Source organism: Mus caroli, chromosome 12 (genome assembly GCF_900094665.2).
Source record: "Mus caroli chromosome 12, CAROLI_EIJ_v1.1, whole genome shotgun sequence".
NCBI lineage: Eukaryota > Metazoa > Chordata > Mammalia > Rodentia > Muridae > Mus > Mus caroli.
In genome coordinates, this window is record NC_034581.1 from 112,828,950 (window position 1) to 112,856,140 (window position 27,191).

At 41.1% G+C, this 27,191-nt stretch overlaps 1 protein-coding gene across 1 annotated transcript in view; it reads right to left on the bottom strand.

Moving 5' to 3' along the window:
- Positions 1 to 27,191, bottom strand: part of Dnah11 (dynein axonemal heavy chain 11) — a 309,803-nt gene that overhangs the window by 73,362 nt on the left and 209,250 nt on the right. The window contains exons 58-64 of the mRNA XM_029484410.1: positions 23,596 to 23,709; positions 21,174 to 21,317; positions 20,334 to 20,516; positions 17,956 to 18,057; positions 13,019 to 13,157; positions 7,741 to 7,907; positions 1,419 to 1,654 (exon numbers count right to left, since the gene is read on the bottom strand). Coding sequence (XP_029340270.1) covers positions 1,419 to 1,654; positions 7,741 to 7,907; positions 13,019 to 13,157; positions 17,956 to 18,057; positions 20,334 to 20,516; positions 21,174 to 21,317; positions 23,596 to 23,709 — 1,085 coding nt within the window. The remainder of the gene's footprint in view (positions 1 to 1,418; positions 1,655 to 7,740; positions 7,908 to 13,018; positions 13,158 to 17,955; positions 18,058 to 20,333; positions 20,517 to 21,173; positions 21,318 to 23,595; positions 23,710 to 27,191) is intronic.

Sequence of the window (27,191 nt, forward strand, 5' to 3'; positions counted from 1 at the left end):
GGCAGGAAAGGGTGGGACAAATCACAGTCACCACTATGGAGTCACATAACTATGAATTCCAACTTGGGGAAGGACAGTGAATAATGTAATCTAGACTCGTATCTTCCTCTTTGTCTTTCTTGTCTTTCATGTCTCCCTCCTTGGGATCTGATTTGGCATTGTTCTGCATGGCTTTGTCATACTTGTATGTGTGTGTGTGTGTGTGTGTGTGTGTGTGNAGAGAGAGAGAGAGAGAGAGTCTGTGTATGTGTATGTGAGTGTGTGTGTCTGTGTGTCTGTGTATGGGTGTGTGTGGGGTGAGTGTGTGACTGTGTGTGTGTATGTATATGGGTGTGTGTGTGTGAGAGAGAGTATGTGTGTGTGTCTATGTGTGTGAGAGTGTGTCTGTGTGTGTATGTGTGTGTGAGAGAGTGTGTCTGTGTGTGTGTATGTGTGTATGTGTGTGTGTGAGAGAGAGTGTGTCTGTGTGTGTGTGTGTGTATGTGTGTGTGAGAGAGAGTATGTGCGTATGTGTGTGTATGTGTGTGTAGGCCTAAGGCCAATTTTCAGTATTGTTTCTCACGAGTTATCTGCCTTATCTGTACTTACTGCAGCAGCCCCCAAGATGCGCATGACACCATCTTCCCAGTGCTGGGATTTCAATTCATATCTCGATTTTTCTGGAGACTGAACTCAAGTCCTCATGCTTTCAGGGCAAACACTACTGACAGCTTTCTTCACAGCCCTCGGCTTCTATATTTTTAAGTTCCACAAAGTGGCAAACTATTACTTATTTCATGCCTGCTCTCCAAAAACAATCTCTCCCTAATCAAAGTAATGTTTGAGGATTGGCAAATTCTGTGTCTCAAAGCTGCAGAAACTCCGGAGTTCACTCAAGGCTCAAGGCAGGGGGTCCAAAAGAATACATTCAACTCTGAATTAAGGCCAACCAGAGTTTACAGCATCCAGTTGCTGAGACCTCACTGTAATGGGATACAATGACATGGCACCTAAGCAGACTCAGCTTTCAAAAATGACCAATAAAGCTAGCCTACGAGATTAGGCATCCAGTGAAGGAACCTGTAACCATGGTAGCATCCTCCCTAGGCAAAGAATACATTCAGAGCTGTGACTGTAATCATCATTAGCCTACAGGCATGACTCTTATGTTACCATATACCCAGCACTCCACAGAAGGAAGGCATCACATTTCCATCCTTAACCCAAGGAATTCATATATTTTCAATCTCAGATACAATTTTTTTTCCTTCATCTAATTGGATGCTGCCCAACATGAATGTCTTTCAACAGAAATACTTTATAGGAAATATAAGCTAGCAAATCGACAAGTGGAACCAAGCTGTGATGCTGTAAAGTGGTAGAAAGGTCAAGGCTTTATCCAGATCAGACCCACTTCCCTGCAGGTAACACCCACATACCCTTTCTGGCCTAAGTGTGTGACTTTCAGGTCAGGCCCATACTTATTCTTGATCCACTTAATTCCCTGTTGCTGGGGATCGATCATCAGGGGCCAGCGCTCGCAGTGAGTTAGAATGGTGGCATTTTCAGTTGACATCCTGTCGCTGGGTAGCCCTTCGTTATTCCAGGTGGCAATTGTAGCATCGTCTGTCAACATGGCAATCAAGTCCAGCCCTTCTGCTATTGGGATGGAAACCTTTGAAATCAAAGTTGAATGGGATCAGCTAGCAGCGTGACAGAGGAGAAGGGCTGATGGTGGTAGACAAGAAAATGAGCCCGAAGCCAAGAGAAAATGAAGTCAGGAACACATGTGAAATCTCCACAGACTGCTCAAAGCCAGATGCAACTTGCATTGTGAACCTGACTGAACACAGACCTTTCAGAATCTTGTCAGCTGTGAATTCAGGAACTATTTTATTCACTGCATCCACCTTGCCTCCCTTTCTGGAGTGGGTTAATCAAGTCTGTGCAGTTTTCTGAAACCACACCACTGTCACCAAAATGAGCAAGATTAGGTAACCTTTCAGGGATAAAGCCTTGTGCTCCCCATCCTGGGCCTCGGAACCTATTGCCACTTGCTGCATTTTTTTTTCTGTCAGTCTTTCCCATGTCTTCTTTATAATCTCAGCCTTGCTCTTCCATCCTCTTGTTGTAGCGCAAACCTGCCTTCCCCAAGCCCAGCAGCTCTCAAACCCAGGCTGTCTGTCTATTACAGTCAAATGGGATCTTAAATCTCTCAATAGGTTTCATCTCTTTAGCCCAATGGCAGCTCCAACTGACATTAATATATTTAGATAGTTTTTTTTTTTCCTTTGTAGCTTTATTCACCATGAATGTGTGCCAGAGAAACATGCCTAGGAGCTAACTTTGCTTTTAAAGTGTTTTCTTAAGTGGAGACACTTCATATTCTGAGTACTCCCATCACTGAAAAAGGAGTATGGGCAGGAGTGGCCATTCTTCTCTGAAGGCCACCTGGACCACCGCCCCTCCATCCTTAGCAGAAACATTAGCTCAGAGGCTGACATGGTCTGGATGTACACAGTTCTCTCTGTATCATTTCACCTGGCTGATTACTTCCCTCTGGTCCCTATTGGCTTTCCAAGTTTTGCTATTAACTCTCAAGTACCTGAATGCATAGAAGGAACCTCCTCTCTGTCCATCCTAGGGAGGCATGTGGGAACAAGAAGAGCATATGTATCTTCCTCTTTAGGTACCTGTCTCTCTCCATGCACAACATGTTGGATTGCAGTTACTGCTCTTGATTTTAGAACACATGAAACTATCTTACAACTCACTTGACATTTCAAATCCAATTCTCTTGATTTTGTACCTCTCTTCCCTCTTTATATACCTTAACAGCGTTAGGACATCTAGGCTGTTACCTTACCATGGGTTTTCTTTCTTATGGCAAGTTATACACAACATACATATGGCTTTTTAAATACCCATAGCCCAGTAGCAATACGTACTCATGGCATCATGGGGTTATCACCCACCTCCATCTACAGACCTTTCTCATCCTCCCAAACTGAATCTTGTGTCTATTCAGAACATCCCCACCCCCACCCCAGCTCCAGCATCTACTACCTCTGTGTCTGTCATTATGAATCTGAATTCTCTGCCTCTCACAAGTAGATTCATACAGGGTTTGTTCTAATGCCTGCATCATTTCAGTCAGAGTTATGTCAGCTAGACTTATCCACACTTCAGATTTCCTGTTTTATGTTGTATAGTATTCTAATCTTTGTCTAAGCCACATGAAAAAAAATCCATTCACCTGCCCCTGGATTTCTTCCACCTCTTGTTTTGTAATTAGCAATATTTCTAGGTATTTGAGCATACAAACATATTCTGGAATCTCCGCTTGTATTCCTTTGGGGCATATATTCATGAGTAGGGTTATTAAGTCATAATTGCAATTGTATGCTTAATTTTGATTTATCTTACTATATTTCATCTACTTTCAGCTAAATCCAGGTTTCCAGCTAGCCTAAAATATGCCTCTTATACTTTAATTTTCTTCTGCCAGTTCCATGAACTGCCTGCTTTTTACACTTTTGACTATCTGCCTGAAAACTTTGTGCCTGGCTGGATTCAGTATCCCTGTCTTCTTATGTCATGCTTAGACCTTGAAGCAAATGTCATTATAATGACTATAGTCATGATAAATAAAGACTTCTGTTCCCTTGGGGACCTCCTATGCCAAGATAAAGGTTAACCCACTGTTCCTGATGGGATACGGGGGATTAAAACACATACTCTTGTGAGTTCTGTCACTCACCTCCACTCCTCTGTGTAATGTCATCTATATGACAGAATTACAGGGGACACATCGCACCTCCATATTAGCAGATGCATCAATTCATCGACATCTCCCTTTAACTTCTAACATTCGGACTCTTAAGCTACCTGACGTGCTTCTGGGTTTGCTTCCTAGCACTGCAAAAAACAAACAAGCAAGCAAGAGCTGCGCCAAAGGAGAGAGTCATGCTGGGAGATGGGTTTTCAATCCTATCTAGTGCTAGATAAGCTTAACGGAAAGAGAAGTTGATGGCTGGGAGACACAGGAAGGCCTCAGGGAAGATAATCCTGGGAAGAGGAGTAAGGCAGTGCAAAGGCCTGAGATTGAACTACTTGGAACATTTATGAAGTGGATGGCAAGGCAAGAGCAGAAGAGGAAGGGAATCAGACTGAGGTCCAGTGAAACAGTCAACAGCCTGTGAAAGTCTGACACCTTTGGAGAATGTCTGGATTTTGTTCTGAATCACTGAATGGAGAATCATTCAAGGGATTTAAGGAGAAAATGGACATACTTTTTTTTTTTTTTTTGAAAGGGTGATATATTCAGAGGCACTTTAAGGAACAGGCAACCTATCCTAGACTTGTAGAAAGGTGTTTGTGGGTTCTTATAGCAATCTAAGAGAACATGATGGCTTGGGCCAGCATAGCAGTACCAGAGGTGGCAGAAAACACTCGACTCTCAGTATATACAGCTTCCTGGACAGATTGGGTGTAGATGTGACATAAAACGGAATATGGGAATATGGGAGGTGACAGCAGGGAGTTGCCAATAAACACAGGAAAAGCTGAGTGGAGGAGGTTCTAAGGGCAAATCAGGAGATCATACTACCACATCTGAGGCAACTTTCAGACATTCAAGTACAGGGACTATATAGTCTGGGCTGGAGGCACACGTTGGGAGGTCAGCAACATAAGGATGGTGTGTACAGCTTGGATAAATGATGAAGATGGTGTGAGTGGAAAGGGAAGCGGTTGCAGGTGGAAGCCCTAGATGTCAATGTTAACAGCTTGGAGCATGGGGGTAGGACTGGGAGACTAGACTCAAAGACACTCAAGAACTGACCAGCAAAGTAAGATCACAGAGGGTGGTGTTTTCCAACCAAGTGAAGAAAGCATAGATGTCAGGAGGCACAGTCAAGTCTGTGGAGCGCTGCCAACAGGCAAACTCAAGGAAAATGCCAAACCTTAGTACTGTACACAAACTCTGACAGGCAGATGTTGGGATAAAAGCTTGTCTAGAGTGACCAGGAGTGTGCAGGATAGGTTGACCCTCTAAGGATTCACACAGAAGGCAGCGTATATGAGCCTAAACAATGGTCAGGGATAGATTAGCTGTGTTTCTACACTGTCATGTTGCAGATGTCAAATAACTCTTATCCTTGCATGCTTTTGAGCACTGGTCTATTCTAGCTTTCTGTGTCCCCTACAGAAGGACTTGGTTGTAATTCCAAAGTTTTAGGATATATTTTAATGTCTTGAAAGACAAGGGTATCTTATGGTTCTATTTTAAAATTATCTTGGCTGTCCTTAAAAGCTTATCCTGCAACAAACTGTACAATCATTGAGTCAAGTGAAAACACAATTTTCCTTGGTGCTCTAACTTAAATCAAATTGAGTTTATTCATTAAATAAGCCATGACTGATACACTTAGACTATTTACATATAGCATATATAGTAATATAAATTAAATATATAGTAAATAATAATACATATTAAAATAATATGTATTGTTCAATCTATGTGCCTTTCTGAGAACATTTGAGGACAACTAATTCTCAATGTTTGGAGGATACCTTACCAATGTCTAGGTCATCAATAAATGACATGCTTGTTTTATAGATTTATAATTTCCACAAATCATACTTGATAATTGGTTTGTATCCAAACCAATAGATAGCCTAGGATATTCTTCAGGCAAACTGACAATCCAAAGAAAGGCAGGAGATACCCACAGACACACAGAGGTCCTATATATTGAGGAGAAATACAGGAACTGTTAGAAAAAAATTCAGTTAAACAGTAGCACTGATGATCACATATCTTCTGTTCCCACCACTACCACCACCCTGCCATGGCCACCCTCTCATGGCCACTGCACACATCCAGGATATGAGTTCCCACCTCACTGCCACTTAATATGGAGGAAAGCGTGGTAAGCAGCTGAGAAATGGCCATGTTTGGCTCCACAAGGACAAGCACTTGTTACATTTATGCAGCATGTTCTGCTGGGTCCTGTGGAGACAGGAGGTTCTCTCCTCCTAGCAGAATCTCATCCTTTCTCTCAAACTATGGAGTAGCATCATCCTTTAGTTTAGCTCTGCCCAGAGATGAGCAGAAGAAGCTGGTCAATGTAAAGTCTGTCTTTGTTTGTATGGTGACTTATAAAACACTAAGGATAGATACAGAACTGTGATGACTGAAAACCACATGGGGTTTCCTGGGGGAGGATCTTCAGGTCACAGCTAAACAGGCCTTCTGTGGAAATTAATACTTGTTAGCATATATTACATGGAAATTGTAATTTTGCTTTGGTCACATATTTAAGAGCTCAACTTGGACAAGTTAGTTAATTATAGAATCTTATGATCTCTTCAAAACAGATTATTTTTTCATAGACTCTCAGGTTTTGAATTAAATGAACAACAACAACAAAAAACCCCAACTGATACGGAATTTTCTAGAGGCACAAATGACTTTAGACTAGCAGTTAAAGACCAGTTTTAAAACTGATATAGAAAAGGCAAGTTTCTAGCGAAGAAACTGATTTGGCACATGAGTTTATACCTTAGCACAAGTGAGCAGTTATACCAGGAAGACAATACTCAATAGCTTTCATGTTAGCAGTGAATTTTCTCATCATTCTAGGAGAATGGGGGTTCTTTACTACTAATGGTGAATGTAGAGAGAAACATTAAAGAGGGTATCTATCAGTCTGCAGTAGTCCCAGGATGACCTGGACAAACACAAGAAGAGTCAAGCGTGGAGAAGACAAGATGAAGAAGATAGAAAGATAAGAGGAGAAACAAATGGTGACCACTTTAGAAGTTAAGAGCTGGGTGAAATCGATAGACCGACTCATACCCAATCAGATCTTTAATGATATTTAAAGGTCAACCTTGAAATTTAGAGAGTAACACACATAATATCATGTAAGAAGTCTTCAACTTAAAGCAAGTTTTGAGATTATAGGTGTGTGAAATAATTTAGTTACAATGGGATTTTTCCATGAAAATGATGAATTACATGCCTCTAGTGATGAGCTTCCCCGAAAACCTTGATTTCCTTTAGACCACTGACTTTCCATTGGCATATACGTAGTTGTGAGAAGAGCTACTGTGAACCCTGAGGTGCAGTTGCCTTGGGACACTAACATACAGAAGGTTGAAGATGTCTTGACATGCTAGTAAAGGGTAAGTAGGCTGGGGGGCAACTTATATCAATCACAAGTGTGGTGTCACAAGAAGACTGTGGTCTGGACATCAGGTGGGCTGACTTCCTGCTTTGTGGTGGGAATTGTTTAAAACTTTTGGTCCTCTGTTTTCTCAACCACACATGGGAGAAAATATTTCGACTCTTTGATTTTATGTTGTCTATGAACTTCATGGTCCAAATGTATGTTAAGCTTTTTTTTTTTTAAATGTCATTTTACAAAATGCTGTACTTTAATTTGAAAGTAATCTTGAAAAATCCTTAATAAATATCAATATTAGAAAGAAAACAAAAAGCTGCATGATGTTCAATAACCTAACACTCTGAATCTGAATTTGCTTCCTATTGTCTTGTAAAATGCACCCTTTAACCACGAGTCGATATTCTTTTCATTTCCAGGTACAAATCATCATTAAAATGAGATAAATAGGACAAGATGTTAGAGATGTCACTACAGAGGTACTAGGTACCCTGGCATACATACAGTGGTCACTGATGGGATTCCTTGGCAACACTTTCCTCATGTTGACAGAGTGAAGGATGGGCCTCACCTTCTGCTGAAGAAATGGAATCCACTTGCAGTCCACCAGTTCCTGGCGGTACTGTCTTGTGAAGGATCCAATGTAAGACACAAATGCCGCCGTGAGGAGCACATCTCCACACAGTGTCTTCTCTTGAGTTTCAAAGGACTTAATGGACTGACCCCATCGAATCTTCTCTGACTGAAGGATAAAATTACCCATATGTAATTACAGGGTGAGCGTCAACTTGCAAACGCTTAATGCAATTACCTGACAACACAGTTCAGGGCTATGGCCTCCTGCGCCATCTCTAGGGGGAGAGAGTGGAACTGGGTGGAGCAACTGCTATAATCTTTTGCATGTCTGAAACCCATCATCACCACGCAGTTCTCCCACTCTCTCCAGCCAAGTTCAGCATCACATGACATGAGCTCCTTCATTCACATCTTGGTTTCTCAGTGGTACTAACTCTTTAATCATGATGGGGGCCCTCTTAACGGGTCAATTCATTGCTTCCCTGTCCCTCTGGGAGAACAGAGCTGCTGCAAGTGCGAAATGTTAGGATTTTATGTTTAAAACAAACAAACATACAAAAAAATCTCACTATGCAATGTTGCCTGGCCTCCAATTTGCTGAACTTCCACTTTAGACTCTCCAGTGCTGACATTCTCATGGCTGCGTAATGTCATGCTCAACTACTAGGATTCCTGATGTTACCCTGGCTAGTCTTCATTCTTAACCCCCCCCTTTTTTAGTCCACATCACTATACTGCTTAAACCATCATTTAAAATATATATATATTGGCTATGGGCTGACCAGACAAAGAAAATTGCCAAACATCATTCATGTTAATTAATTAAAACATAAAGCTTAACTAACCACTTATTCTGAATTCTGTTAATTAAAGAATGGTTCTAGTAATAACCAAATTTGGGCCATTTTTCTAGTATAATCATTAAATCAGTGGAGGGAGCTCTGAGCCATTTTAAATGAAGAGAATCAGGACCTAGCTGGCCTCAGTGACAATATGCTCAGAAGCTGTGTTGAACTCCTTCTATTTAGTGGGCTGGTCATTTAAAATCTGATTTACAGGTTAAGTATGTAGAGCCCTTAATATTGGATTTGTATAAAACTGCGATAAATATGTATGGATTGCCTGAGCTGCAGGGTAGTTCACTAATTCACCCCATTTTGAGGCATGTTGAAAATTAATATAACATTCTAAGGACATGAAAATTAATAGGAGCCAAACAAACAGAAATTTCATAGGATAAGGGAAGAGAATGCTACGATCCTCTCTTCCTTTCAAAAACAAAACAAAAAAAAAAAAGGCCACAGGAAATATAACTGATAGATGACACAAAAACTACAATGTCAGCTTCCTGCAAATCATAAGAATCATAAGGTGTGTCCCAGACCCGGAGCTGCTTGTAAGAGCATCTGGGACACTCGTGGTTGTGTCCCAGAGCAGGTAATGCGCTCCATTACCATCCCAGCCACACTGTTAAAGATAGGAAGCACAGCTCTTAGTCGTCTTTTCAGAGTTCATTACTCTCCTTCCTCCACCACAGACAATACATTCGGTTCATTTAGGACACCTCCGCTCATCTAGCCCCCGTCTGTGTTGTTGCTTTGTAAATGATAATAAAGTTTACCTACCTCATTCTCCAAAACACCCCTGGACTTGAAGATTTACTAAACACAGACTTATTGGCTGTTGAGAGCGTCAATAATTTCATTCCACCACCCCTGCACATAAATCATTACTGACACTGGCTAACAAGGGTTTAAGAGTTGGAACTTGTCCTATAATAAATTTCCGGACAGTTAAAAATCACTATAATTTTATTCTAATGCATTATAGATTGCCTGTAATGTCATCCTGGCTGGGGTGACCCATTTCTAATTTTGAACAGCTGTTCAGCTCAGGAGTTAGTTAATGATTAAATATAAATTGCCTGATTTATTAGTCTGAATGGCTGAGCTTCCAGGTCAATGCTATACAGAGAAAATCATCAGTCTTGATGCTTTTCAGAAGTTAACTGTCTCCTGTTCTAGTCAGAAAGAATTTATCCTCGCAGGAAAAGAACTGACATGTTCAATTAATCCTTCAAAAATATACTTTTCCTACTTAACAACATACAAGCTAGCTCCCTCTTCTTATTGTCTAAATTAGTGTAAGTCCAGACTTTGAGACTATCCCTGTGAATTAGAGATACTGGGAAAAGCCTGTCTCCATCATGATAGAATCTTTAAGTATCTCAAAAGCAATCTAAGTACATGATATTTTTTAATATACCTTGTAAGTGGTAAACACGCCAACTACTTAAGTAGAAGTAGCTGTAAGGACTAGTAATAGTGAACTTCCTCAAGTAACCTGAAGAGTGTTCTCTCTCTCTCTCTCTCTCTCTCTCTCTCTCTCTCTCTCTCTCTCTCTCTCTCTCTCTCTCTCTCTCTCTCTCTCTCTAACAAAAGAAACTCCAATAACCCATTCATTCAACAAATATCTATTAATGTCTAGTCTCTGTCTGGGATCAAGTAGTTCAAAATATATGAAGCTTCTATTATCAAAAAGTTTGTGTTTATATTTAAAGAAAAACACACGAACCCTTATATGTATACACCCCCCCTTCATACACACACACACACACACACACACACACACCACACATGACTCTGGGAATATCAGGAAAGATTAGGCATAAAGAGCGTAACAGCCAGAAGTCATGGAGGATCCAGGCCCAACAGTATCTTCTAGATATGACAGGATGCTTGTACTCATGAACTCACAGCAGCCATGGTTGCCAGAACAAGACCCGAACAAGATCAAGCCAGTCAACACTCAGCAAGAGTAGCAGAGGGTCTCACAATGTTCCACCTCTCACTGAGGAGCTTTTGATAAGTGTAAGATGTTGAAGGCAGGAGAGTGAGCTTTCTTTATCTGCTTTCTTTTTCATATTGTTCATGGTAGGCTGCTCATGATCCAGTGAATGGCCCTACACCTGTGCACATTTGGGCAGTACTAACTGGACTTAGTGTATAATAAAACAAGAAGAAGAAGAAGAAAAGACAAAGTTGGGAAGATGTTGGGGGAAGGGTCTGAAAGGTGTTGGAGTGGCTATGATAGTGGCCTATCTAAATGCATCTTTAGTAAGATGGCCATATGCTTCTTAGTAATGTATTTTTCAGGTTGTATACTTGTAAGCATTCATATACCAATATTGATATCCTACCATCCTGGAGCCTACAGTACCTTATGCTTAAACAGCATCATTGAGATACAATTCTTCTACTATGAAGTTTACTTTTTAAAGTACATAACTGAGTTTTCAGTGCACTCAGACACTTGCATAACCTTCCCCACTGTGTAACTTTACAACACTCTTCTTGTCTCCCCCCTCCTCCACCCCAGAGATCCTTCTCTGAGCCCTAGCAACACGTCCAGCCTTTGATAACTCCTTTGTCTTCACAAGCTTGCCTACTTTAGGAGTTTCATACACCTGGCTCTTCGTTGGTTTGTTAGCAAGGTTTTCTCGAGGTTTATCCATGCTATGGCACTGCATGGATATAGTATATTTCTGTGCAGTTTTTGATGAATCGGAGTTCTTAATAATTTGGACTACTGTAAAGACTGATAAACAATGACATCAAAGTTTTCATGTGGGAACTTATTTTCATTTCTTCAGGGCATATACCAATGATTGCACCTGCTAAATCATGTGAAAACTGTGTTTAACATTTTGAGGAGTTCCCAAAGTGTTTTTTTTTTCTAAAGAGGACGATCTATTTTAAATTCCAACAAACAATACAGGACAGTCACAGTGTCCCTATAGTCTCACCAGCAATTACAACTGCCCATATTTTCTATTATAGCTTACCCTATAGGGCAGGAAGTGGTTACTTTGTAGTTTTGATATGCATTTCCCTAGTGACAAATGTTGAATATAGTTTCATGCCTTTGGCCTATTCTAAGACTTAGACAGAGAAATGTCTACTTAAGTTTCTTGATTTTTTAAAAAAAATTCATAGGAAACATGAGACTCATCACAACTGCACATGGACAGTGCACTTCATGCATTATCCAAATCCCCACTTAAGGTACAAGAAAACAGAGTAGAAAAGCTTCAAAGACTTGTGTCAATCATTTAATGTGATATAACAGGACAAATAAAATTTGGTATCAGCAACTTATCACATCTGAGGTCATGTTCAACTGTGCATGCTCATACAAGGGAGAGTTAATGAGAATTACCTGAAGACTTTTATTGGTAGAAAGCCATTCATTTTACTGTGCCAGTCACCCATAAGAAGAGTGAACACCACAAACATAAACAGTCAGTTTTAGTATAATAGTATTGTCTGCTGGTGTCAGTCAGTAGCAAACTGCCTAGCAGGTGTCCTGAACTCTATATTATATTTTAGGGAAAACCACCAAAGAGAGAAAAGGGTGGGAAAAAATGAGTGGATGACCTGCCAGCCAGCACACCACATCATCTCAAAGTGGCTGAAACTAAATCCTGACAAAACTGGTTAATTAAAGCATTTATATATATACAAACTTGCAAATAAAACAGTCATACTTAAATTAACCAGACACAATGTCTGCACATCCCAGTGGACTTCTTTAGAGTTAGAACAGTCATTCTGAAGCCTTGGAGCTCCGTTTTGCATTTACAATAATGAAAAGTCATGAAAGAAAGTACAAAGCTAATCGCTCAGTTCTAACTCTGTCACAGATTCCCTTTCCCTTTCCCTTTTTCCCTTTTTCTTTTCCCCTTTCCCTTTTTCCCTTCCCCTTTTTCCCTTCCCCTTCCTTCCTTCCTTCCTTCCTTCCTTCCTTCCTTCCTTCCTTCCTTCCTTCCTTCCTTCCTTCCTTCCTTCCGGTGGTAGAAAATAGTAAAATTATAGAAACCAGTGTCTGTTTTGACTGTTTTGACATGGATACATACATTCATACGTGTGTGTGTGTGTGTGTGTGTGTGTGTGTGTGTGTAACTGATTGGTCATTTTTGCTTTGTTTTCAGGCAGAGTCTGGTATTAGTCACTATGATCTTGAACTTGCTTTGTAGCTGAGGATGACCTTGAACTGGTTCTCCTGCTTCCAAACCTCTAATGCTGAGCTCATAAGCATATACCTCCGTGTCTGGGTCTATGGTTGTTGGCTTTCTCCTTCTGGTAATTTGTACCCTTAAGTCTGGGTAATGATTAAATATTCGCCAATACTATGTTTAGTTAGTAATTGAGAACAAATGACCATTCAATCCAAAACCACCAGCCTGAATATTTCATGAGAGTTTTGAAGAAAACTTGCCTCAAGTTCACTGACAAGTTTGTTGGCTAGGTCGATCGTCTTATTGGTTTGATTCACTTCTTCTTGACACCGGACCTTCTCAGCTGTTGCCTTTTCAAATGAAGCTGTAAGTCTGCTCAGATTATGATCCAGATCCTAAAAGAAGGAGTCAAAATCAACTTCAGAGATGTTTCTAGCTATAACAAACATTACAGCCCCTGGAAGCCGCCTGATGACTCAAAAGGAATCCCCTTCTTTCCATTGTTGCTCTTGTACCATGTATATTAATGGAAGAAAGGAAGCTATGATGATGAATAATATGTCACAGGAACCCTAGACAATCGCTTGCTATATGGCAAACTATTTCCTGCTTCCTCTCTCCTGGATGGGGTGCACACTTGATTCAGAGAAATTGAATCGAGCGATAATCTCTAAGACTCAAATACACTATGAGTGCCAACCCCTCTGTTTGGATTCATAATCCCATCCTCCAGGAGTAACTATGCCATTTATTAGTTTAGAGCAGAGACTATTTTACTCTGTAGCTCAGACTTGTTTGATCTCTCAACTGGCCTCCCTCTGCCTTTTGAGTGCTGGAATTATAGGTATGTGCCCGTGCCTGGCTCAGTGACACCTGTGCCAATGGTGAAGGTTTGTTTGTGTTTTTACACCTTCCAACTCTTCATTCTGTACAGAACTGACAGAAGGAAAGAAAGTTTCAGTTACTGGACCCCTTCAGACCACATCAATCTGACTCACTGGATTTCTCTTCTGGGAATTAGGCATTAAGACTTGGTCATGGGGGTTGCTTCATTTAGAGGGAGACCATCCATCTCCAACCCTGGGTGCAGAAAAGCAAGCTGAATCGTGAAAGGTCAAAGACTCTTATAGGAGAAGCAGGATGAGTCAGTGTCAGTTCGTGAGGGTTTCCAAGAGACATTTTGGGGGCTTTCTCATTTCTTGAGAGGCCCAACATACTTTCTACTTTTAGTCATATGATTTTTGTTTGCATCTTAAGACATTTTAAAAGAGTTCACACACAGCCAAAAAGATGTCCGATGGTTATGAGATACCTCACTGTGCCCATCTTATTACTAGTAAGTTCTCAGAGACCTAAGACTTACAACACTGCTTTTATAAGTACATGCAAGTTTCTAAGATCTCTTGATAAAACATGTGGTGAAACACTACTTACTTGTTACTTTATTATTTTAAGATTATTGGTAAGTGTGTGTTATGTGTGCACCTGGATATGTGTATACACATATTGGTGCCCACAGAGACCTGGGGCATTGCATCTCCTGGAGCTAAAGTCACAGAGGGTTGTGAGCTGCCTAGGGTGGGTACTAGGAACTGAACCCAAGTCCTCTGGAAGAACAACAGCTTCATCAAGAACAACTCCTACCTCCTGAGCCATCTCTCCAGACCCTTATTTATTCTTTGGGATAAAGCCTCACTATGTAGCTTTGGCTGTCCTGAAACTCATTCTGAAGACTAGAAAGGCCTTGAACTCACAAAGATCCATCTACCTCTGCCTCCCAAGTACTGGAAGCTAAGTTTTTATTATAATAACATGAAATAGGTCTATAATGTTTACTTCTGTCTTATTTTCCAGTAGAACATAGATGTCTCCAATTCTTATAGATTTGACATTATTCATTCTTGTATATTTGTATTGTAGTATAAGTGCAAGTCATAAAATACTGCACCATTATAAACAATAAGCAACTACATAGTGAGACTCTGTCTCAAAAACAAATAAACAACAACAAAACTAGCTTTATAAAATGCTGAAGCCCACACAAGCTGTAGCATCAGCCATGGATTTGAGGGCTTATAGCCTCATGCCACTTCCTGTTTAAACATACTAATTACTGGGATTGACTAACAGATTTCTGACTCCATTTGAACATGGGTCAAAGAATCTGTACTTCTAAACCAGTCCCCATGCGACACGTGCTACTACTGGTCTGGAACACACTTTGAGAGACACTACTCTAAAGAGCCTGGGTTGAAGTTTCCTTTATAGTCACCCTTAAGCCTTGTTTAAGATACATTACAGATGGCTGTGGAGAAGACTCAGCAGTAGCTGTACAAGAGTGGGGACCTGAGCTCAGGTCCCCAGCAACCAGGTAAAGCTTGGCATAACAGCATGCATTTGTAATCTCACTCCTACATGAAGATGAGAGGCAAGGACTGGAGAATCTCTGTCTGCCACACATGCCTCAGCAAACAAGAGATCCTACCTTAAACAAGGTAGAAGGTGAGGGCTGACACCTGGGATGACCTCCAGACATGTATGCACCAAAGCACATGTGCACCTGTGTGTGTGTGTTCATGCACATACCCCCAGATGACTGATGATGATGATGATTATAGATAGACAGACAGATAGACATATGATAGATAAATGATAACGATAGATGGTAAATAGATGATAGAGATAGATAGATAGATAGATAGATAGATAGATAGATAGATAGATAGATAGATAGATAGATAGGGTTATCTTTGCTGTTGACCTGGTTCTATTCCACCAGTCCTTGGGTATGATGGAAGAGCATGCTGGCTGGGCAGGAGAAGTATGTGGTCAGGTGATCTGGGTGAGGTAGGGTAGTAAAGGTCTATTGAATGGGTTCCCCAGCAGAGAGGAGGGTGTGAATTACTTAAAGAGCTGTTGGAGGAGAAATCTTCTGGGATTACTGGCCATCTTATGCAAACCATTGCCACAGAGAGGCCTTGCAACAGGTGGGTACAACTCAGTGCATTCCTGGGATATTCAGGGAGCCATTGCTTTCATCTCTGCCTTGGAAGTTGATCTCACTCTGATTTTTATACCTTGCCTTGAGATTTTTTAGAAGAATCTCTATGGCTCACCCTTTTTTATCAAGTGGAGCAGTAGTGTCCACTAACACAGCAGGTATAGTATATGTTTTATAAAAGGCCTATGCAGCCACACAGGGATACTTTATGGCTTGATGTGTACCCTCAAGCCTTCCTCACTCTTTCTTCACACATTCACATGGCAAGCCTGGTGCACACACTTACCACCCCAAGCATTGCAATATGTCCTCAATAGAAAATTCTCGAAGTCCTGACCACATGGACTATCTATAGGAAAATAATGGGAGTTGGGTCTATAAAACAACCTATTTGCTGTACACCAAAGGGTCTCTTAATCTAGCAGGCAGAGAGGACAGAGCCTCTGTTAGCCACCTTCAGCTGAATGTCCTAGAAATGACTGGCAAGGGCCCTCAGGATGGGGGTAGGGTGGGGGTGAGGAGGAAATGTTTGCAGAGCTCAACAGGGCCTTGGAAGCAGGAGCTGTAGAGGATTAACTCTGGACATCAGCTCTTGGACAATACCACATGGTCTGTGAATACCACTTCACCCATTACATTTCCTTTGCTCATATTCAAATTCAAGAGACAGGAGGTCAATTTAGTGAATCCTGGAGCAAATATGTATCTAGGCCTTGGCCAAGTCATTCCAGCTAAAAGAGTGTCATGTGAGGAGGGAGAAGGTCTCATAAATAAAGGAAACGTTCTCCTCATAGAAGGCAGACTTGAGGTCAGGCCACCCCAACACTCATTTATATTCTCATGAGAGGCCGCTGTTTTCCTCTCAAATGACAGAAGAAAACCTGGAGGCGGGCGGGCTTCTGTGAGCTGTCAATCTGCTGGAGCTTCTATGTGCTTCCCTGCTGCGCACCTCACCCTCTCTGCGTCCACATTTCTCCCTCCCCTTACTCTTCACATATGTCAGCTAGCTGTGATTCCACCTTGGCCCTCTGCCACAACTGTCCCTGCCCCAGCAGAGGTCCCACACAAAGCCCTCTCTGGTTGCCTTTGAACTTGCTTTTCAGTCCTTAGACATCTTTCCTTCCAGCATCCTCTCAGCTGTTGAGAAGCTATTTGATGGTGTCATTAACCTATTAAAATCTTTCCCAGTCAGATAAAATTGAACTTCTGTAGCATGAAAGGCTAAGAAGGCCTTTGCTCATCTTTGCAAATGCCTTTCATCCTTCCCTGCCTTCAACCTTTCCTGCTGTCAGTGTCCCTGCGTCTGTCTTGGTGCCCTTGCTTATTGTGATTCTTCAGGAGTCCCCCTGCATCTTCCCCTGGTCCTTCATCCCTGCAGGAACGCCTTTCCTGTCCTCATCACTGTGACTCCTAGGCAGCTTTCAAAGGGCATGTCAACTACGCTTTCACTAACTGGCTTTCTAATCTCCCTGGCTGTAGTGCTTGGCACTGAAGTTGCATTTATATATGCTTAGAATGTCACACCAAAAGACTAGTGGGTATGTTTGTAAAACTAGTAACAGTGAGAGTATTCATAGGTATAGATATTTCCCAAGCACTGAGTATGTAAACTTGACCCCATGCTAAATTCTTAAATTTAAATTATACATTTAATCATTTCAATCTATGCATCTAGATGCTATTATTATACAGGTTCAGAGTCCTGCACATGTCAAACTTTTGAATACTTGTATAGATTTTGTAGGTTGAACATTCTTAATTTAAAAAAAAATGATATCCATTTGGGACATCATGGTAGCACCAAAGAGTGTTGGACTTTGAAGCATTTTGGATTTTGAATAAGGAGTGCTTAGATGTTACCAGAGGTTAACTAACTTGTATAGGTAGAACTATAAACGGCAGACCCAACCCAGTAAATCTGCCTTGATTTCAATTCCAGGGGCCACTTTGCTCCTTCTACTAGACTTTGGAATCTGTTAAAGTACAGGAACAAGGGATGGTAGTTTGCACTTGTTTGCAAGCAGCAAATAGGAAATATCTATAAGGTTAGTCTGCCCGTGAATGGGCTCATGGAAGGCCACATGCTTTTCTGTTTGCTGGAGCAAAGGTATGTGGCAAGGCCTACAGGCAGGATTCTAAGGCTGGTGTGGAAACCTCCTCATGGGAATATTGGTTTTCTAGGTGACACTTACCACAAGCTTCCTCCTTACGGCCTCTAGCTTTTCAGTAGCTGCAGCCAGTTCCAAGTTTGTTTGGGCCAATGCCTGGCGTTTGGGCTCCACATCACAATAAACCTGAAAATCCACATGGGCTTTATTTAGAAGGCAAAGCAGATACAAAGAGGACAGTAACCCTCCAACCCCATGCTCCAGCATAAATCCCTGGAGCGGAGAGAGAGCAACGAGCCCTTTGTTTCCTTGCCATTCACTACCTCGGCTGACTCAGCCTCCCGCATGCTCCCTGATTTTCCAATACTCATTGATTCTGGACTTTAGAGCGATAAATCCTTGCATAAAATGTTACATCAGTCAAACCCCATCGATATACTAAAATCAGTTTGTCCTAAAATGATTAGCCCCCATTAGAGCTATCTTACTAAGCAAAGGTGAAGTGTAGCCTGAGAGGCAGAGCTAAGGATGGAGAAATGCTCTGAATGAAGGGGGCAGGGAGAGATATCCCCACCTTTTAACCACTCATGCTAAACTGTTGTGCACAAGACAAACACACGATTGGAATTCTGTTTTAAGTTCCTGACTACCTTATGTGCATATTGTTTGAATGGATGGTTGGATAATCAGGGCAGATCAAGTGCTATTTCCTAACCTATGGAGAAACAGCACAATGTAGCCATACTATAGCTCTATATTTATCTTCCCTATTGTCCCCAGGAAACAAACAGAACTCAGCACCCAGGCACTGGACTGTAGAGAAAGGCCATAAATGTACTGTGGCCTGTATAAACCACACATGAAAGTTTCCATGTTGGGAGACAGACATATAAGAATCCTACTTCAACAGGCCCTACACTGTGCAGGGGACAGCCAGATTTTATGATGATAATTTGGAGAAATGACAGTATGATTGGCTTTTACTGTGTAGTTTGGAATCTGAATATGACATACAAGTTTCCACAAGAAAATGAATCGGTTTTCCAGAATCCAGGCCACACATACTTCCCCTTTGTACCTGGCTTGTGAGAAGGGCTGGAGACATGGTCGACAGGTGAGAAGTATTGGATAAATAATGACTGAATGAAATGATCATCTATTTTTACATTTTCCTCAAATTATAAAAGGCAAAAATCAATGTCATTTAGACGCTAGAGCAAATAGATATTTTTTTCAGCTCATTGTACCTATAACAAAGATGGTAATAAAATGTTTAACAGTAGGGCTTTGTTTAATCTGATACGAATTCAGACTTGCAGATGTCTCAGGCCAACATAAATGATATATCTTAGTGTTAACATATTTTATATATGTAAATCAGTTGTTATGTTTTAAAAATGCTTAAAAACTAGCTAACCACCCTTCCCTACACAAACAGTGCTTGCCAGCATTATCAAGTGTCTTCTTGCTTAGAATAATATTAACTCTCACATACAATGTCTCATCCTCAAAATCATATACCCTTCTTACAAAAGCTAAATAACTTTACATTTTTTTGCTGACCTAGAGATTAATCTGAGAGCAGAGATGGTCTCATTCTGCTGTGGGCTCTGCATTCTATGACACTGACCGACAGTCAGATCTGCCCACTGGTGCAGTTAGAATCATGACTAAGAGGAAGCAAGCACTTTCTGATTGGACTTAAGGCCCACTCCACAGGAGGGAACATGTGCTAGTACTGTTAAGTTGGGGAAAATTCTATGGCCAGTGAGGTCCAGGCCTAGAGGGAAACTACTACTGATTTTTTCCTATGGAGAGATAACTAAACTGACTTCTAAATGGTTATGCTATGTCCATGTCCTAGTACAACTCAACCTACATCAGAGAAACTTCTGTTTATAGCAAAATGGAAGTTGTAGCGATCTATAAATCTGGCTTATCTAAAACAAAACAAAACAAAACAAAACAAAACAAAACAAAACAAAAATCTATCTTACTCCCACCCAGGGCCTAGAGAACGCTGCAGAAGTAGTTTAAAAGCTAGAGGGTAGGGAGGAATACTACAGGATGCTATCTTCTGACAGGCATGGCCATCACACTCAGGAGCTCACAAGCAGTTGTGGCTCCTGAACAACACAGGCACAAGATTGGGCCATTTGGGATTCCATGGACTGAGGGATGGGTCACAAGCTTCCATCACTCCTGGATAAGCTATTGAGAATTAATGGTTGCCAGGTAAGGGGGTGCTACTTTCTTTAACAATGTAGCAGCAGATAAGCTGTCACGCTTTAGTAAGTAGTTAAACTCAGTGGGGAGGGGAGAGAGGGTAAAGGGGATTTAATTCGATCACAGTACATTGTATATAGAGATGCAATTGTCAAAAAAGAGGAAACAATTTTAGAAATTGACCTTCATAGCCCTTGGTGGACAGTACCAAACACCAGTATTAGAGAGATGGCTACCTCATAAAATCTAATGATGTTGATGACCCAGGCACAGAGACCAGCCGCTGCAAAAGATTTGGTCCGAATCAGGTTTGGATTAAACTCCGGATCTTTCAAATATTGTTCATTTACTACTTTTAGACAGTTCTCTGGAATGTGCTCTTTATCGTAGTTAATTAACGCTTGTAGGAAGTCATCAACCTGCAAAGCGAAAGGACTTACTGCAATGAGCCCATTCTGGCTGCAGAGAAAATTCCAAGATCAAAAGTTAAAATCAGCTTTTAGGACTTGCATTACAAAGGCACAATTGGCAAGCTGCTTTTATCCCACTGCTTGGCTTTTTCAGCCTTTACAGTACGAAGTTAGAATTAGCAATGGACACGTTTAAAACCGCTCCTATCCCAGGGTAAAACATTCTGTACCAGCGCAGGAGGTGCTCATGGTTTGAAGAAAAGAAAGGCAGGAAAGAAAAGGGAAAAACACAGACCCCAAAGCCCCTCTGCCTCACTTTCTTGTACATTAGTAACAATTTTTTTTTCCAGCCTAAGAAATCCGTGTAATTTTCTCCCTCCTACACTTAGCCTCTTTCATAATTTTGCAAATAATTAGCAACCTTCCACCTGCTGTTGGCATTGACTTAGGTACACCACCACCCCATGCTAACCTCCAGCTTGGCCAGTAAAAGCTAGACAACGGTTTAGGGAGCGGTGGCTGCTGACATTGACCAGCTATGCAGATGTGTTTTTTGACTTAAAATTGATTTAAACTTTTTTTTTTTTTTTGCTGTCAAGAGTATCTATAATGAGAACACTGTCCAAGTGATTGAGATTTTCTTCCTGCCACTCTGGCTCATCATACCTTCCCCATGAAGATTTTAGCTGCTTTCCAACTTCGGTCTTTTGGCACTCTGCCTCGGGGGGCCAGTAGGACCATCACAGCTGCGGTTACATTGGTAACAGCATTTGGGGGGTTGGGGAAGGTTTTCAGTTCTGTGAGGTTCACCTGAAACAAAGAAGTTATACAGATGCTCAAGACGAGGGGCTCTGGGGTACTCAGTCTCCAGACTGGCTTTCATCCCCCCCCACTTTCTAACAGTTTTTTGTAAGCTAGGATCTCTACCTTGGGGTCACAGAGGCCTTAGTTCTGCCTGGGCATCTCTCTGATACTCTGGAAACATGTTGCAATTTTGTTGCTTTCAAGGAAAAAAGAAAATACCATTTCTGCAGAGCCCCAGGTACAGATTCTATGAGATTTTGTGCATTTGTAGGTTATATGTGGATTCTATCCCACTATGTAATGTACTTGTATTTTAATCAGACTCTCCTGTAAATATCATTCTCCAGGTTAGTGTGTCTTAATTCTGTTTTTCTGTTTTAAATGTGTAAGCAGACATCTCTTCCTTAAATCACAGTCGATCTCAACTGGGAGGGGTCCATGGTTGCTGATCTGTCTTTCTTTCCTACTGTTTAACTCCCTCAGTGCTGAGTGCTGATTCATGGACAATGGAACTGGTGGTTAAATCAGAATGAGATCAAGGAATGGTCTGCTGGGGCAGGCATTCATACCTACTAGAAGTATTCTGTTCCATAACACGTGATCTAAAAGCAAAACCAAATGTGATTCTGCTCTTTTACTCAGAACTATCTATTTATGCAAAGAGTAGAATGGGCCTGGAAACCAGAGCGGAACTCTAGTGGATGCTGGGCTGTGCATAGCTAGGATTTTCTATCACTTAGACACACCTGGTTCTACACTGCAGGTGATTCTGGTTCGCTCAAGCTCACCTGGATGATAGAAAGATTTCTGGTCATTAGATAAAAGTCAGCATCCTCGGGAGCTTGTGAAACCAGTTCCCATGTGCCAGAAGCTCTCTTACCTCTGGCCACAGGACACATGGCCCCTGTGTCTGCATGTAGAAGCCTATGCTGGCCTCCAGGCTTCCTCAGCATCACAAGACCGGCCACAGATCTCAAAGCCTCCACCCTAGCATGCTGGCTTCTCACCTCCCCAGGCTTCTCTCCTCCCAGATACCTGTTCCGTTCTCTGTATAAAGACAAGGCTCCCCCACCCCACTCACCCCTGCTCTCTTCACTGGGCTCCCTCTATTCTCTATCTCTAGTTATTCTCCCTTCTCTCACTGCTTTTACTTCATTTTATAATTTCTATCAATGTAGTCATGGCTGTCTCATTTTACAGTATATTTTACTTGCTAACTGTGAACATTTTCTGTTTGGCTCACTAAAATTTAACAATATCACTTTAGGGCAGTAGAATAAACATGTAGTAATCTCTCCTGGTACAGTTACATCCTTAACAATTTTTCAGCTTTATAATAATACTATAAAACTCTTACATGGCTCTTGGGCAAAATTATTTTCTTCCCCAAAAAAAGACTCAGAAAAGGAACTGAGGATTTTCTTGTGAAATCACGATCCTTTTACTTTAGAGTTGAATCTTAAGGAACTTGGGCCTAGCAATTTCCTTGGATTCCCTCTGTTAGTGGCCTGGAACAGCCCAGGACAAGATTATCTATAGGCTTTAAAAATAACACTGCCCACAGTCTCTCTTGCAATACCCTGTGCTGAACTCCAATCATTTCTCTCATAAGAATCAGAATGCTCCCTAAGGTCTTCCTCTAGGGAAAAGCTAGGGAACGCTTGGGGTTCTTTGCTCCCACCATGGATACTATGAAGGGGTCTAACCTAGTTTTAAAAATATTTTTTTATATGTGAGAGGAAATAAAGAACTCCTTAGCTAGTGCTTGGTAGCACACAAAGCAAAGGACTGGAGAATTCATCATTACTCACCAGACCACATCTTAGAAGTCTAGAGGACAGGGCATTCCTGTTGGGGGCAGAGGACAACAGGTACAAATGCCTGCTGTAGAGGATCCTGCCTCCATCTCATTCTAATTTAACTACTAATTCCATTGTCTGTAAGTCCATGTTCCACACCGAGGGAATTAAGCCATAGTAAAGACAGTTCTGCATCCATGGTCCCCTCCAGTTGAGATTCACTACAGTTTAAGGAAGAGCTGTCTTGTGCTTACACATTTAAATCAGAAAAACAGAATTAGGACACACTGGTCTATACAATGATATGGTGGGTAAGGAAAAGAAGCAGAGCTATAAAGGCAGCCTCAAAGGTTTGTTTAACTTTGGCAGGTAGGCTCTGTCCTTCTGGAAGGCTTCTTGCTGCCCAAGCCATTCACTCTGATCCATTACTCAAACTCTCATAACCATTGACTAACAAGATCCCAGCGGCGAAGAAAGCAGTTTACCCTGTTGAGTGTATTGAGTGCATCCTTAGCAGCCACCAGGGCAGGCTCAGCCTTGAGTAAGTCAGCTTCACACTCTCTCTGCTTCTGGGATGCTTCAGTTTGAATGGCAGCCACCTGATTAGAGAGGATAATTAGAAATACCTACCCCTAAATATCATCTCAGAGATCTCCAACAAAGCATAGACTGACTGAATGCACTATTAGGCAACACATTTGCCTACAGTTTCAACAGGTGAGGAATTTCCCAATCAATGGAATATGTTCTGAGAACTTTGTAAACATATGATAATAAACCCAAACAAATATATTTAATACCAAAGTGCTCCTAAAAGGGCTTAGAGTCATTTGATTATAAGATGGCCACTAATAATTAAACAAACACATAAAAAGAGCCATTTTTCTGTTTTCTACTTTTCTTCTTAGATTTTCCCCTAACCTTAGGGCTTCTTCCATTAAGAAATAACTCAATCTGGACCAGGAAGCTAATCCTCAGAGTATTGTAAAGTTCTCCATCTAGTTGTTACTAGTGTTCACTCAGCAGTCTTGCTGGCCTTTCCCTTAAGAACATAGGTGAGAACTATGGAACTGGCTCAGTTAGTACCGTCCTTTCTGTGAAGCATACGGCCCTGAGTTTGATCCTCAGAACACACACAGAACAGCCAAACAGGGTGGCATGTGCTTGTAATCCCATCATTTGGGAGGCGGAAACATGAGTCCTGTGGTTTACCTGCCAGCCAGGCTAGCTGAACCAGTGAGCTCGAAACCAGTGTGAAATTCTGTTTCAAAGTCTAAGGTAATAACTCTTAAGATATGACACATGAGGATGGTCTCTGGCCTCTAACACACATGTATGTTCACACTAGTACACAGGCATTCATTTGAACACATATAAATGTATGTAACATATAAACACACACACACACACACAATGCATGAAACTCTTCTGTTCAGAACAGATCTTTTGTTCTTTGGTCATGGCTTGCATGCATAACCACAGACAGAATTTTTATTAAGATGGACTACTAAGAAAACATTGGTGCTTCCAAGTGTTTCTCAGGTAATAAATAACCCGACACCTACCTGTTTGACCTCTTGACAGGGCTTTGTATAAATCTTCTTACATAAGCTGTGCTGGGGAGCTAACCCAATATTCCAGGCTGGAGTTCTAGCTTCCACCTTGGAGAATGCTATAGAATTTCAGCACCAAGTCTGAGTGAATTTTTACCCCTAGCAGGTTTGAGTTTCAAGCTGTGGCCCTGGGCACCAGGATCAAGTCCTGGTGGGACAGTTCTCCGGGTAATGGTGATTGTGGGATACAAAGTTGGAACAAAAGTGCATTTCTTCAGATGTGTTTGGAATGAACAGGTTCAGCCACACCATCAAATTAAACACGGCTCACAACAAATTATGTTGTCTGCGGCAGCTTCATTAGTAGCAATTAGCCTTCTCCTGATTAACCATTATTTTGCTGTGTACTGTACCTTTTATGAGTATAATTGGTTCAGGGTAGATATGTGATCTCCTGCTAACACACACACAGCCATTACTAACGTAAATAAGAAAACTCTGCGTGCTTACTAAGAACTCCTTTAAAAGCACACCCCGAGAACAGGGCCAAAAGTGGATCACGGAGTTCTGAGCACACTACTGGCAGTGTGTTGGAGAACACTATGACAATGGGAGTGTATGTGATGAGTTAGCATCTCAAGTATACTCACATCACATGAAGACATGAGTTCATCAATGTCCCTTATAACATTTATAATGGCAACATTTAAAATCATTTTTCTTTGGCCTCATCAACTTTTTGGCACCGAGTGAAACTGTGAGGACCTTTCCTTTTAGCTATTGTCCTTTGGACTCCTAGCCTACTCACAGAGTATCCTTACACAGAATATCATTACTTTGCAGACAAGGCAATCAACTTGTAAACAATCCCACAAATGAAGAAAGCACTCTATGTTGGTGAGCTCACTTCATCCTAATACTTTTTGCAACAGTATCACCGCCCTGGAAAGATTACAGATCTTAGTGAGTCACCAAGCTGCAGCAGGCGGTTTCCTCTGTTGAATGGCTGCAAGGAAGAGATCAGAAAGGCTCAGCCTGGAGAAGGGCAACAGCTGCATGTACTGCCTCTGACGCCTGTTTCCCTCTATCAGGACACTAAACCAGGGAATCAGAGAGAGTCCCATCTCAGGGACACCACACATTTTCTGCTATCTATTAGTCAACTACTCCCTGAAAATTTTCATAAGAATTTATGTTGACTACAATTCTCCAGAATTTTGTGTTAAAAGCTGACCTGGGGGTATAGTTCAGTTGGCAGAGTACCAGCCCAGTATTCTTGAAAGTCTGGCTTTGATCCCCTGGACTGCATAAACCGAGCATGATGCTTCATAAGTGTAAGAAGGAGGATCAGAAGTTCAAGGTCAACCTCAGCTGCATAGTGAGTACAAGGCCAGCTTAGGAATACATGAGACTCTGTCTAAAAGGGTAGATGGGTTAAACTGAACTCGTCTAGAATTCTTTTGGAGACAGGACTTACACAGAGGTAAAGAAGTGAAAAACAGTTAAGATAGCCCTTACTCCAGTCTTGCTAATATCCCTAGAGAAGGATTCTTTTCAACACATCAAAGGCCACCAGACATCAGAATTCACAAAAGGAATGCTCAGACAGGACACAGTGAAATGGCAGCCATTGGCAAGCCAAGGAGGGCCTTAGGAGAACCTAACCAGCCAATATCTGGATCCTGATATCAGCTTCCCAAACTTGGAAAAAAAAATAGCTTATTGCTTAAGCCTTCAGTCTGGTCCAATAAAAACAACACACTGCTTTCTCATTGCAAGGTTCATGATTGTCAAATATTTCTGAGATCCTAGGACAGTGCCCATCACCCCAAAACCAAAACAATGAAATAAATGCAGGTAAACACACACACACACAAACATATACACACTAAATTAATACAATAAACTTAAGCTCTACTGACAAAAGGAAAACATAAACATTATTTATACCTCTTGACATATATTGAATATAAAATATTATATTTCTTTTTATGCCTAATAAATTTCAAGAAATAACCTACCAGGTGTGTTATAATATGTTAAAATAATTTTCTTCCTTTTTTGCTGGTAATTTTACCTTAGGAATTTACATGAAAAAATGTAGATAAAAATCTTTCAAATCCCTGTTAAATTTCAATATTTCCAAGAGGTATCTATGGTTATGAGTTAATAATTACTAGTAATCATAATTACTAGACCATCACATATCTGTGTTATACCTTTAATCGGTCTCCTGGGAGGGACTAGTTTCTGGTAATCATACCACCTATGAAACCTGATTGCTTAAGTTCATAATATACTTTTAAAGACATTCTGTACGTATCTGAAACTTGGTGGAAACACGTCACCAAAATTAGGTATGAAATTGGCTGAATGAAATGCATTTATTATTTGCTTCAAGAATGCTGGGTCATAGTTTTTTTTTTTTCGTTTATTACTATTCTTTTTTTTTAATTTATATTTTTATTAGGTATTTTCCTCGTTTACATTTTCAATGCTATCCCAAAAGTCCCCCATACCCAACCCCC